The 15,023-nt window shown below is 39.3% G+C and overlaps 1 protein-coding gene across 1 annotated transcript; it reads left to right on the top strand.

The window, feature by feature from the left end:
• Positions 1-1,419: 1,419 nt before the first annotated feature.
• Positions 1,420-3,400, top strand: LOC137402551 (uncharacterized). The gene is made up of 4 exons (XM_068089054.1): positions 1,420-1,537; positions 1,675-1,986; positions 2,148-2,188; positions 2,654-3,400. The coding sequence occupies exons 1-4, from the start codon at positions 1,420-1,422 to the stop codon at positions 3,398-3,400; spliced, it is 1,218 nt and encodes a 405-aa protein (XP_067945155.1).
• Positions 3,401-15,023: the final 11,623 nt, after the last annotated feature.

The raw sequence follows: 15,023 nt of genomic DNA, 5'->3' as shown, positions 1-15,023 counted from the left end.
TTGCAAAATAATGTTATTTGCTTTTATCAGTTATTATATTTAACAACCCCCACAAATAAATTCAATCTATCCCAAAATTTTCTTAATGTCAAAACCATTTACCGCATCCAATAATCAAATGAACTATCAATCGAGAAGTAAATGCATTGCTTCATCAAAAAATCTGCATACTCTCCATTTAATCACTAATGTGCGAAAACAAGCCGGCCTATTGTTAGCTGGCGTACTGCAATCCAATGAATCAATGATATAGATTATAATGCCATATGATTCCATATTATCTATACAGTATTACTATATATTTACACATCTATATATAAATCTTAAAGTGTTTCTGTGGTGTGTGTGTGTGTGCGTGCGTGCGTGCGTGCGTGCGTGTGTGTGTGTGTGTGTGTGTGCGTGCGTGCGTGTGTGTACTTTGGAATGTCCGGCTATAACTATTAAAATCTTGAAATTAAAAGCTCACATTCTGTTAGATTTGAACTCACAAAGATTGCAAACGCAGGTTTGTAACCCAATTATCTAACTGTGAGATATTATGTAGATATTCCCGGCTTCCTAGTGATTAACCGGTAACACGAGGCTGGCTTTCAAGGAAAGCCAAGGCTGGTTTTGATGGAAAGCCAGGATTTTAAAAATCTAGTTGTTAACAGGAAAGCCGAGGAACTAACAGGTCTCGCTATATAAACACGCGTTAAACAGATGCTTGGCAGAAGCCTCAGCGAGAAAGCAAGTGAGCTGATCGTCTGTATTGCCGCGCTTCTACTGACAAGCAATCTGCACTTGAGATCGGGCTTGATAGTCCATCGAGTAGCAGCAAGGCTGCTGATTTGGTTTGCCTATGGGTTAACAGTAGGGACTGCCGTGAGATTAGTGACAGCATTTTGCTGTGGATGTGTATCGCCGTGATGGTGAAGGCTGGTAGCAAAGGAGAGGTTGGGGTGTTTTCGTAACAGCTTGGTGCTGCGCAGCAATATCCTTGTTGTATTGCTGACAAGCTAATTCAGCCTTTGTCAGAGCTCTGGAAGCCAAGTTGCCAACTTAGCTGGCGGCTGTACCTAAGAGTATTGCCTCAGGGAGTGAGGCACCTGCTGATGCTGGTTTTTCAGGTGCATGTGCACAGGCACCTGCTTCGATGTGGTTAGAAGCTGGTGTTTTGGCCCGTATTTTCAATCAGGCTCGTGAGCCAAATTTGGATCGGCTGAGCCAGCAGTTGCTCCAATTCACCGGCGAGGGGCCAGTGGAGGTGTCTGCGTGGATTGTTGACTATGAGCAATAATGTGCTCTAAAAAAGTCGCGCCTGTGGAACTCTTCCCATATATGCTGCAAGGCGAGGCTGCCCGGCTACACAGCCGTAAGATGACGGAAGGGGCCTCCAGCTAGAAGGTTGTAAAGGCTGCACTGGAAGCCGAGTATGCCATGCTTCGACAGAAAACATGGAGACAATTTGTCAACTGCCAGTTTGGCACTGGTGATGCAGTTGACGTTTATTGGGATCGTTTGGAGCGATTAGGGAAAAGACTGAAGATGTCCTCAGGTGACTTTGGCTTTTGAGTCAAGTTTTACGAAGAGTTCCTATCTTCTGTTTATAAGTAAGCCATTGCGCATGAACATGCATACACAACCGATTTTGGGTCAGTGCTGGCCTGTGTGTGAGCTTGCTTGGTTTCGCAGAAAGCTGCAGAAGCTCGCTCTCATTGGACTCAACAAGAAGTCTCGCTGCTGCTTCCAAGCAGCAGGGAAGCAGCTCCAGCTGTTTTCAGTCTGATGGTAATCACCGAAGAAAAGCCTGTCAACAGAACAAACTTGAGCGTAAGAGCGCCGCAGGAAAGAAGTCAACAGAGGCTTCTACTAGAAAGAGTTGCTTCAAGTGTGGCAGCTCTGAGCACCTCGTTGCTAGCTGTCCTAGACAGCGATCGCACAATGATTTGGCCGCCGGGTCTACCAGTGGTAGATCGAGTGTTTACGGGGAAGGCGCAGTCATAGGTGGGGCGTCTTCTTCAGTGGAAACAGAGTAGCACGAATTGGTACTTGCGCTCGGTCAGACAGTTTGGTACTGTCTGGGGTAACTGGTAGGGCTATGTGCAGTGTTCGCATGCCAGTAGTTCAGGCCATTCTCAACGGTTGTTGTTTCATGTGTATTGTAGACACAGGATGTCTTGTAGACACAGGAAGCGAGCAAACATTGGTGAGTCCACGGTTGGTGGTGGGGCTTCCTATTAAGCCAAGCTAGCATTTGTTAACAGCCGATGGCAAAGTTTCTCACATGAGAGGCCGATCTCGAGTCAGTATTAGTTTGCATAGACACTGCTTTCGCGTTACTGCACCAGTATTGAGTGAGTTGAGGAATTTAGGGGTTGACTGTCTTCTTGGCGGTGATGTCATCAATCATATGGGTGGTGTCACTGTTGGGAGAGGCTTAGATTCGAAATACAGTGTTCTGTGGGGAAACCTCATTGAGAAGGGCTGCGGTGATTCTCGATAAAAGCCTACTGTTAGTGCAGCCAGCAAAGCTGTGGATGATTCTGGGCCATCAACCTGTGGTAGTATGGGCCCTCTGTGATTTGAGGACCCAAATTTCGTCGTCGAGTTTGCCAAATGTCACTGGACTGTTAGTTGGGGGTGATCTGGGAAGCTACCTAATGGATTTCAGGCCAGGATCTCTGAGTATAAATGTACTCAGGCACCTCAGCTGCGAGAGCCCCATTGCGCCGAACTAGAGAGCTGGATCTCGAAAGACTGGCTGAAGCGGTGCTACGAGCTTAAAAAAGGCATCATTCTACTGCTGGCAGTCGGACAGCCAATGAAAGACAAAGTGCACCCAGTCATGGATTTTCGTGAGCTGAATGCACTTGTCGAGTGTCATACTGATGATGTCGTGGTGGCAGTGTGTGCTGATAAGATTAGGAAATGGCGGCAGCTGTGGAACGAGCGGAAGGTGGTAGACCTTAAGTTCGCATACCTGCAGATTCACTTTTCCAAGGACCTGTGGAAGTATGAAGTCATGGGGTACAAGGGCGTGTACTATGCCTTAACCCAACTGGACTTTGGCCTGTCATGTGCATCAAGGATCATGACCTCAATCCTTAAAAAGGTGCTGGCCTTGGACGAACGTGTTCACTGTGATACTGATCACTATATTGATGACATAGTGGTTCAAGAGTCTGTATTGAGTGCTCAAAAGTTGAGAGATTACTTGGCTAGATATGGGCTCGATACAAAGAAGCCTGAAGCCTTAGATAGAAGCTGGTTGCTGAGTGTTGCTTTGCAGAAAGATTTCAGCGGGCATCTGCAGATGTCGAGGGGAACAGCTCATTCGAGATACAATTTGGAGCCATCAGCACTCATGAGGAAGGAGCTGTTGTCGATATGTGGCAGGGTGGTTGTGCCCACAGTGTAGTTTTGTTAAAATGGCTAGGCTGCAGTAGAACTTAGGACTCTTCTGTCGAAAAGACAGTCGGCAGTCTGGCTAGTGAGCTCTTGGCAAGAGCCCACTGCGAGGACCCAGTCAAAAGAGTTTGGAGGGTAAACCCTCGCAGTTCTGTTACACTGTGGACTGATGCAAGCTTTCTTAGCATGAGCGTTGCCTTGGAGGTCGATGGCAACATTGTAGAGGATGCTTCATGGCTCTGAAAAGAGCCTGACCATCAGCACATCAATGTTGCTGAGTTGGAGGCAGTTGGTCGAGGGATCAATTTGGCAATTGCATGGGGCTTCAAAACTTTCACGTTGGCCATTGATTTGCTCACAGTTGTTAACTCTTAACCAACACCATTGATGGATAAAACCGTGTCCAAACAAAAGGTGTTGCGGAGATGCTTGTGAAGCGTCGTTTGGGGGTGATCCCTGACACGATAGCCGAGTATGGACTTGCAGTGTCTGTTCACTTTGTTCCTTCTGTACAGAATATAGCTGATCAAATGACCAGAATACCTAGGCGTTGGCTAAAGTACCAAAAAACTGACTGTGAAAGAGCTGAGGTGTCAGCTGCGACTGTCAGTACCAAAAGTCTTGAAAACACCATTTGGGCAGCACACTTGCCGTACCATTTGGGAGTTGACAGGACGCTTTACCTTGCACAAAAAATTCGTAAAGATCTGTCACGGAAACAGGTGAAGACTAACCTGGCTGGGTGCAAGGCATGCCAGCACGTTGACCCTGCACTGCGGGGCGAGGCTATTGTGGTTGTTAGAGATTTGGCCATAGAGGAGAGCTGGTGCCGAGTTGCTATTGATGTGACTCAATATGGCGACAGTCCTTTTGTGTCAATAGTGAACTATGGCCCGTCGCGGTTTGCCATCTGGTGTAGGTTGCAAACTGAGTCTGCAGCACAGATAGCGACTCAGCTGTGTAGCATCATGAGTTATTATGTGTTATTATGGCCGTGTTATGAGTTGTTGCTGAATAACTCAGCGGCATTCAGGTCAGCAGCTGTTCATCAGTTTGCTGACAGGTGGAAATTTCTCTTTGTTTTCGAGCCGCCTACGCCTCTGGCGGTAGTGGAATAGTTGAGAGAAATCGTCGAAAAATCAAGAGAATTATTGAAAGGGTTAGAATCACCCCAAAGGAGGCGATTTTTTGGTATAATATTTTTCCTCGAAAGGAGACGGAGGAGACCTCTGTTCCTTCGAATGTGCTGCTTCGATATCTATGGCGAGTGCCCTTTGGTATCAACAGTAAGGTATCTGATAAAGATGTCAAGAGCTGTTTTAGTGTGGGTGATGAGGTGTGGGTGAAACCATACCCCCCATCTTGCACAAAACAGTAGACGCTAAGTCAGGTTACCAGCGTCGTTTCTAAGCACACAGTGTGTGTGAATGGCATGCCTAGGCATGTAAGGAATGTCAGGCAACGGCGCTATGGCAACAACATAGGTACTGGCCATGTCAGCCATGAACTTGTCAGTGACATTTGACCTAGACCATTAGGTTTAGGTGGCAACCCTTTTTTGGAGGTGGATGCAGTCAATATGCCGCCAGTGGAGCTGGCTATTGACCCTGTATTGCCTGTTTTGCCTCTAATTGCGGCTGATGGCAAGGCAGCAGAGCATCAGGGAGGGGACGGAGCGCAGCTGCCAGCTGAGAAAGTCGAACCCGGGGCTGATGCAGACAGGCTGGTGGTTGAGGCAGACAGACTGACTGAGCAGCCTGAACTGCCTAGACCAGGGGTTCCCAATTAGGTTCCCTGGTTTCCCCTTTTCAGACTATGAAAACTCAATTCCACCTATTCTATTAGGCTTCCTTTTGCTTTCAATCTGCATGCTTTGTCATATTTTGTCATTTCTGTATTCCACATCACCAAATATTATGTATCACAGCATTTAGTAGTTTAACTATCTTTATAAAGGTCTGGTCAGCATCTTATTGGGGAAAAGGAAGTGGAAAATCCCCAAAGTTATAAAAAGTATGATGAAACTATGAATCCCAAGATAGTACACAATGCAATAAACGCTTAGTTTATTAACAACAAATAACAATATGCCGCATGTAACTATTATGCACAGTTTTGCAAATACAATGTATCAGCAAAAATTTATAAATAAAGGCTGGAATCCCCCCCCTTGAAAGTTCCCCCTTTAGGGGGAATTCCTCACCATTTGGGAACCACTGGCCTAGACGGTCGCAGTGTTTGTGACGGCGTCCTGTGTATTTGGATGACTATGCATGCTAGTCACTCGAGACAAATGCATATTTCTTGTGAGCTTTGCAAAAAGCTGGAGGAAATGTGGGATATTATGTAGATATTCGAAGCTTCCGAGTGATTAGCTGGTAGCACGGGGCTGGCTTTCATGGAATGCCAGGGCTTTGAAAAGTTAGCTTTTCACAGGAAAGCCAAGGAACTAACAGCTTTCGCTATATAAACAGGTGTTAAACAGATGCTTCGCAGAAGCCTCAGCAGGAGAGCAAGTGAGCTGATCATCTGTATTGCCATGCATCTACTGACCAGCAATCTGTGCTGGAGATCGTACTTGATAGTCCATCACGTAGCAGTAAGGCTGCTGATTTGATTTGCCTACGGGTTGGCAATAGGGACTGCCGTGAGATTAGTGACAGCATTCTGCTGTGGCGTGCGTCGCCATGGTAGTGAAGACTGGTAGCAAAGGGGAGGTTGGCGTGTCATCGTAGCAGCTTGGTGCTGCGCAGCAATATCCTTGTTGTATTGCTGACACTAACCACGGTCTAGGAAGGCTCTTACGATTCGTAGTTCTCACTTTATACTGTATACACCCTTTTTTCGATTGTACATGCTAAACGACGTATTAATGGAAACTATTAACTCTATGAAACACAATGCCTTCACCTGTGAACTGCTTACTTGTAAAATACCTAAACTTCTATTTCAGGTTTTTCGTAAAGTTCAATTACTAAATCGAAAAAGGCTTATATTTTCATGCAGACAATTGTATTATCTCAAGTAAGAATAGCCCTAAGTTCGCTTTTCATTCGGTCAGACAAAAACAGTCCAATATGGATACTTTGATGGATACTTTCTGTTGGAACATTAACTTTTTTGTACACACCCACTTCTATGCACGAACTGTTATTATTAATTCAACATATTCAGGATTTTTATTTTGTTTTCTCAGTTCGTATTAATTGCATCATTACCAAATCATCTTTTATTGTGACCGTAGCAAAACAGACTTAATTTAGCTATTTATTGCGAATTATTTTCCATCTACATTTAAACATGTTTATAGTTTTTGTTTCTTAATATATTTTAGATCAGATGAAAATGTTCTGCAAAAGGCCCTCCAGTGGAGGTAAAAAATAACAAAACGCTACTTAGAAGAACAAGCTAGCTACTCAATCTTGGAACGGACTTATCTCACCATCCGAAGCCAAAAAGAATACCTAAGCTGCTCGGTATTAATTTGGGGCAGGAAGACTTTCCAAATCGAGTAGAAAATGCAGGAGGCCTGTTTTCCTCATCTAAACCGCTTTTTCTAACTTTCACGCCTACAATCATATTAACGTCGCCTCCAAAGATTCTACTAAAAATATTTCAACGCAATCTGGATCGTCTCTCCTCTAACGGTTCAAAAAAATTACTCTCTCTTAAATTACTAAAACTAACAATTCCTTTTTTCTTAAATATAAATCAGTGCTATGTTCTGCGTTTGCTCCAATGATAGAACATCTTCCATAAGGTGTGGATCTCAAACCATGCCGCCATATTCGAGACCTGGTTTTAGTAAGGATGTATATGCAGCCTTCCTAGTTCAAACACCTGCATCTCGGAGTACCCTTTCTAAGCACCCCTATTAATCGCTTTCCCTTAGATTTAATTTTGCAAATGTGTTTATTCCATTTTAGGTCGCTCTGCAGCTCTACTCCGAGATACAAATTAGATAATACGCTTTCTAGTTTTTGAGCGCGTAAGAAAAATAAATCTTTTTATCCGACATGAGATGAGGTTTCCCCACTAAAAGGCGGTAACATTTTTTAGAGTTAAAACTCATCTACCAGAGACTCGCCCAAGCCTCAAGTGAATGCAGATCCTGTTGCAAGGTATTGGCTTGATTTCTTGTGGCATACACTAAAAAGTCTACACTAAGATTCTATTTTATCTGCAAGGTCATCAATAAATAAAAAATAACAATGGGCCCAGCAGCGAACCCTGCGGTTACAGACACACTAATTGACAGTTCATTTCCTACCTCAAATACTTGAGTTCTGTTCTCTAAAATTGATGTTATCCAGTTTAAAACTTGATTGTGTATTCTATAATTTCCGATTTCATAAACCAGTTTTTGACGATTCACAAAATGAAATTCCATTGAAAAATCTATTATTATAGCTGTAATCAATTTCTATCAAAGTTCTTGGCTAGATTGTTTAGTGTACAAATGGGTTGTGTTTCACAGGATCGTTTAGCACAAAATCCGTGCTGTACATCTGTAAGAATATTAAATTTATTTAGGTCGCCCTTATGTGGTAATGGATAATATGTTCCAGTAACTTACAACAGACACTAGTCAGTAATACTGGCCTATAGTTGGCAGGATCATGCCTTGAACCTTTCTTACAAATGGGCACTACTTTTGCATGTTTCTATACTGATGGCAATTTCTCTGTGTTTATTGAGTATTGAAAAATATTTGTAAGTGGCTGAGCAAGAGAGCGTAAGGAAGTCTTTAGTGTACTTCCTTTGATGTTGTCAGGATTCCCAGCCTTGCCAACTTTTATACCATTTATACCATTTTAAACCTATCTCAGTTATTTCTGTATAACTAGTGTCTTCATAACGAGGTGCAACTGTTGCAGGGAGGCAATCATTTTTATCCAAAGTAAAAACAGATTGAAATTGTTGATTCAGCATGTTATCTTTTTAATAGGTGTTTTAGCTGCCATATCACCTCCCCTCAATTCAGGAAGGATTTCACCATAATTTGAGTGATTTTCTCGCATATACATGTATCTAAAGAAAGGTTTGTTTTCACCCTTCTTCAAGGCAACAAACAACTTATCAAATAGATATTGAGCCTTCGTTTTTTTATAATTTTTTATTTTGTTTTTTTAAAGTTTTTTATACTCACTGATATATGTTTGCAAACCCGTTTGCTTTATTTTGTTGTATGTTTTACGCTGTCTTTCAATAGTCATTCAGTTTGTTTCTCTATCCATGGCGGTTGAGAGGATTGTTCTTGTATCTTAGAAGGTACGTATTTATTGATTATATTTCCACAGCATGTTCAAAACGTGACCAGAGGACCATGTAGTCATTTTGAGCTATTATTGTACAGAAAATTGATTTGTATTTAACATATACATGTAACAACATTTGCCATTCTAACTTTCAAACTACATATCAAAAGAAAAGTGTTTTGTTTTATAAACAATGAGAAGTAGTGAGAGCTGCCCGCTATTAGACTTTTTATAGGAGATTACGCCTATAAGTGATTTTGCCTACAGGAGATTACGTCTACAAGAGACTGCTCGGAGACTGCCTACGACCTAGGATATCACGCCTGAAAATCATGTGATACAGAAAATAATGAATGACATGATGAATGTAAGTTATGCACGTGTGTTGATGTATTTTATATGTGAATACATTATTTTTATATCCAATCTTATTATCATTTACATAGAAAATCCTTACAAATATATAAATTTAATTCGAGTTGATAATTAGTAACCATAGTGATTTAATAGCCGTTTATTTGCCTCGAAGCAAAATCTGTTATTGAAGTTGAAACCAGATTTTTATTGAATCATAAAGCAAAAAACAAGCGTATGTATTTTTAAAGTTGTTAGTCTTATACATACATACACACACATTTCAATAACTGAGTATTTCTATATGTTATCAGCAGCCCATCACAAAAAGTGATCAATTGGCATACTTTTGGATTTGTTTGTTTATCTTCTATTGGCTATCATTATGTCTCACTTTTACACAGAGCCTCCCTCGCAGCTGGTTGAGATCATCCTTAGGTACATATGCACGTACAGGGTACATTACAAATACAAGTTGTATGATTTACAATAGTGTCATCCATCATAAATGATCAAAGAAGGCTCTCATAAAAATTTACATTAAAATCAATGTCATTTCCCTTTGATACCAAAGAAATGATTTATCAAACATTACTGCTTTAGCAAGAACACATATTACATATAACCGAGCCAACTCTAAATTAACAAATAGACTGTTATATACCACAAAAAAGCAATTTGATAACATTATGCTAAAGTGGCCATAGCTTCAACCTCTTTGTATTGCTGTAATAAATATCTTTGAAATGAAGTAAAAACCCATTTCTCAATCTCCTTGCATGGCTACTATAACTGCTCCTTCTCTTTAGGTTTGCTATATAATATAACAAGTATAGATTAAAAGTATAATATAACAAGTATAGATTAAAAGTATAATATAACAAGTATAGATTAAAAGTATAATATAACAAGTATAGATTAAAAGTATAATATAACAAGTATAGATTAAAAGTATAATATAACAAGTATAGATTAAAAGATTACTTTGAATTGAATATCATTTAGTCTTATGCAAAATTAGTCACTTTTGTATAATTTGGAGGAATTCTGTTATCTTTGTACACACTACAGTCAATATATATGCTAAGTACACATCCTTGTAGTGTTTTTACTTGCTGAAGTTTTCCTATTTCATCAGTTGAATCAATACATATATTACAAGTTAAAGATTTATTCTGCTGCAAAAAATACACATATCCAGTACAGATTCATTTGTTCCATTTTCTTATTCATCCCGTACAAGCACCACCATGTCAGTGATACATCTTGAAATGGCAGCATCTGTATTTGTACTAGAATTTGTTTGATAACGTATGCATCATCATATCACTTTCATCTGGCTATTATCATTTTTTTTCAATCGACTGCTCTCTCATTGTTTTACAAAGTAGAGTAGAAAGACATGAAAAAAGCAATATGTTTTTTTGAGAATATTAGTGAGTATGATCATGCAATTTACTTTCTCTAGCTCGATACATCAGGAACTCAACACTGAGCGCGGGATAAAAGGATTTGCGCAGATTGGTGAGGAGAAAGATGGCAGCAATTATAAACAAATATTGCAAGTGTTTTGGCTCACAATAAATTAATAAGTTAACTGTATAAGTGATGAAAACAATTTGTAAAATTGTTTGCTTTGGTAAATAAAAATGTGATAAAATTCCCTCAACAGAATGTTTTTGTAGAGTACTAAGTACTAATCATGATAATCATGATATACCTAATAGACTAGATCATGGGATGAGTAACTCCCAAACCAGCAAACCATCTACTGACTATCTAAATCTATGTATGGGTGTTGTAATTCATATGACTTTAAAAGTGAACATACGTATATACATGTATTTCCAGTAAAGCAATATACATCCGCAGGGCAAAAAAAGTTAGTCAAAAATCCTACCTACTTTTTGATTATTCGAATACAGAAGTTTATGGAATATCTCACAAATAATCTTATTGTAATGTTTGACAAAAATTACTGTAATATTTCACAAATATTACATTTAAAGAGGAGTTAGTTAGTGGTTGGATCACCAAAACTTTTTCTATAATTGGTATTGTCAATTTATTTAAATGCTGTTACATGTACATCAAACATGTTTTTGATGACAGGAAATTAGACAACCCGCCCTGCAGTGACAAGGAGAAAACACCTAGCATAAGCTGTATCAAAATATATACCAAGTAAGTTAGATAAGCAATTTGATAAGCAATTTGACCTTAACAATAACCTTGATAGGCAATTTAGAATACTAATGATTAAATTTTCAGACTGGCGTTAATGCAGTTTGATTCTATGTGATTCAATTCTTTTGTAATTGCATAAAAAACTGAAGCATAATAACTCAAATAAAAATCTGTACAGCCTATATTTTGCCGAAGTCTGCCGCTGACAATTCATCTACGAATTCTATTTAATAATATCTATCTAATTCATTTTAAGAATTGGAAGTAAAAACTTGACATTCAATGGAGCCAGCGGTATATTTAAAAAGAATCATGCCATGAAGTTAATTATTTTTAACCGTAATCCAAGGATGTGGGGATGACGCAGTTTAGATGAAGATGACATGCAATGAAGAGCTGTGTAATAATATCAGTTGATCTAGACCGACGGTAAAGAGATAAAATTACTAGTACTCATACACCAGCACTATCGTGGGTGATGTCTGTTTAGAGTAGCAATTTTATGTTATTGAGAATACCACGGTTTAGATAATTAAAAATTCATGAATTTATAAATTTTTAACTTTAAAATATAAATAAATTTTATTTATATTTAACATTTATCAATATAATATGAAGTATATTTATATTTAATAATTATAAATATGTATATTTATACTTTTTAAGTATAAAATATTATATAAAATAAAACACTATATAAAACAAATATAAAATACCATTTATATATTTATAATACATACAAATACATAAATATATCTATGTTTGTTATAAATTCAAAAATTTATATCAAATATAACTATTTGTTATAAACCTTTGAATTTATAACAAATACTTATGGCGATGTAATGATAACACACTGCCTTTTGTTTCTTATTCTAATTACCGGTATTAGGAATATAACTTTGTAGTGCAGAAAGAAAAAACGTATACCCATACCTCTGGCAGTGTCACCTGTCGCTGGAATGATCGTCACAGCTGCACATCTCATTGACAACGTACCATCACAGGTGGACCATAATAGAACACATAGCAACCATCAAGATATCTTTGAGAGATATAAAAACACTAACATGGCAGTTTAATTGATACACTTCAGATCAATTTTTGGAGTATAATTATGTAGGAATTTTCACTAGTACTTGTCAAAATAGCTGCAAGTATCTACAAACTAAGAGTGTACTGATTTAGGTAATCAATGAGTTTTGATGATGGGAAAACATTTGTCATTATGTACATAACATAAAGAATTAATGGTTACTTGCACATAATTTTTAGGTAAAACCAGTGAAGAGAAAAAAAATCATTTGTATCAGCAATAAAATGCAGATGATGATTGTCACTTTACTAAGACAATAAATTAGATGTATTTACTGCCAATATACAACATTTGATGTGACTCAACTGCATACCATGGCTTCGAATCCATCAGTTTCAAATTTATCAAGTTTGTTTCATTAATCTCTTCGGTACAACCATTTTTGATTGGAGAGATTATTTCCTGGAACATTTAAGCAATAATATTTATATATACATGTACTTGCCTAGTTTTTTATATGCCTGTACTTGACTTGATACAGCAACTTTTAAAAGCATCGAGTATCTGCAAGCTTGAATTTGTGCCCACACTGGTGAAACGACTTCAAATTACAATGAATACCATATTAATGTCAAATTGATTGACCAATGATAATGTGATGTGCATGTGGGAGAATCAGATGACCTAGAAAGTAAAATGTACAGTTTTCTGGCAGAAAGAAGCTTCCAGAGACCACTTATTCATATTAAGAGGTTGGTAGTGAGTGTCATCTTTTAAAATTTCACATATGCATTGTTATATCTCAGGTTTATCTTGTATTTTTTTGCTTTTTGTTCAAAACAGAAGTTAATAGATTTAACGAAATTCCCTAATATTTTCAGATCATTACTTACTGGTGCCACAACCACACCTGTGCCAGAAAATCAGGAAGATATCATTACGCATGAAGAGTAAGTAAACTATAGGCTAGACATGTGTTATATAGATTATATACTAGCTGTGCCTCTAGCGTTGCCCGGGTATTAAAAATCAGCTTATAAACAATGAGAAGTGATGAGATTTGCTTACCACTTGCTGGCAGGCAATGCTCCAGCAAGTGGCAGGCCAATGCCAAGTGGCCTGGCACATTACCAATGGAAAATTCCACTAACCTAGTTTGTAAGCTTCAAATGCCGGTAGACAATGACATTGCATCAGCATTGTTGCTCAGCTAGGCTATTCTAATAATAGCTATAGCTGGAATGCAGACAAATATACGGCATACAGACAAACTTTGAGAAATATACCTATATATATATAAAAATTGTTTCCTCACCCCGGATACCCCGTATGGGTGGTAAATTCTGCTCTAACTCGGGTCTCCTACCAGAGACCTGGCAGTTTGAGCACTCGCCTCAAGATCTTAGCTGTTCCCAATAGCGCACTTTTCTGCAACTCACCTGAGTTGATTGTTGTTGGTATTTGGGCAAGCCACATTTTATGCGCCGGTGTTAATGCGCCCAGTGCCCCAATGACTACTGGGATTACAGTTGTTCTTACATTCCAGCATTTTTCAATCTCTTCTCTAAGAGGGAGATATTTCTCTACCTTTTCTTTCTCTTTCCTGGCTATATTGTAGTCATTGGGTACTGCTATATCTATTATAGTAGCCCTCTTGTTCTCCTTGTTTACCACCACTATATCTGGTTGGTTTGCTAGGACATGCTTGTCGGTTCGGATGTAGAAGTCCCAGAGGATCTTAGCGCGGTCATTTTCATTGACCTTACCAGGAGCTTCCCACCAGTGTTGTGGTTTATTAAGGCCATACTCATCACATAGACTTCTATATACAACACCTGCGACATGATTATGCCGCTCAGTGTATGCGTTTCCTGCTAGCTGCTTGCACCCACTGATGATGAGTTGGATGGTCTCAGGTACATCTTTGCACAGTCTGCATCTAGGATCGTCTCTAGTGTGATAGATTTTCATTTGGAGTTGCCTTGTTGGGAGCACTTGCTCCTGGGCTGCCATGATTAGCGACTCTGTATTGGCCATTAGGTTTCCTTTGTTCAGCCACATATATGTCTGGTGAAGATCGCCAACCTTAAATATATGTTGGTGGTAAGCACCATGAAGAGGTTTCGTGTGCCAGTCAATTTCCTCCTCATCAGGGCGTAGGTCCGTTGTAAGAGCAGCCGATTGAAATTCAGCTAGCAACTTATCTGAGATGGCCATGGAGGCTGCATAGGCTTTGATGCTTTGCTCCTCTTCTTTCACTGTCTGCTGTACACTTTTGAGTCCCCTACCGCCATCTTTCCTATCAAGATACAATCTAGTAGTATCAGATTTTGGGTGGAGTTCTCCATGCATGGTCAGCAGTTTACGAATTGCTATATCTGTTTCTTTGATGGCTTCCTCAGTCTACTTTATTATGCCTGCTGGATATCTTATTACTGGCAATGCGTAGGTATTTATTGCCATGACTTGGTTCTTGGCATTGAGCTGGCTCTGTAAGACCTGCCGAAGGCGTTTCTTGTATTCGGTAATGGCTTTGTGACGTACCTCGGCCTCGGGGTTGATGTTGCTTTGCATAATCCCCAAGTACTTGTACCCTTCTTCTATATCTTTGATGGTACCATTTGGCATTCTTAGGCCATCTGTGAGCATAGAATGGCCTTTCTTAAGAATTAGCCTTCCACATTTCTCAATACCGAAGATCATTCCGATGTCCTTGCTGTATACCTGAGTGAGGTGTATTAGCGAATCAATGTCCCTTTCTTTGTTAGCGTACAGCTTGATGTCATCCATGTAGAAGA

Source organism: Watersipora subatra, chromosome 8, assembly GCF_963576615.1.
Source record: "Watersipora subatra chromosome 8, tzWatSuba1.1, whole genome shotgun sequence".
Taxonomy (NCBI): domain Eukaryota; kingdom Metazoa; phylum Bryozoa; class Gymnolaemata; order Cheilostomatida; family Watersiporidae; genus Watersipora; species Watersipora subatra.
This window is presented reverse-complemented; position numbering and strand designations above follow the sequence as displayed.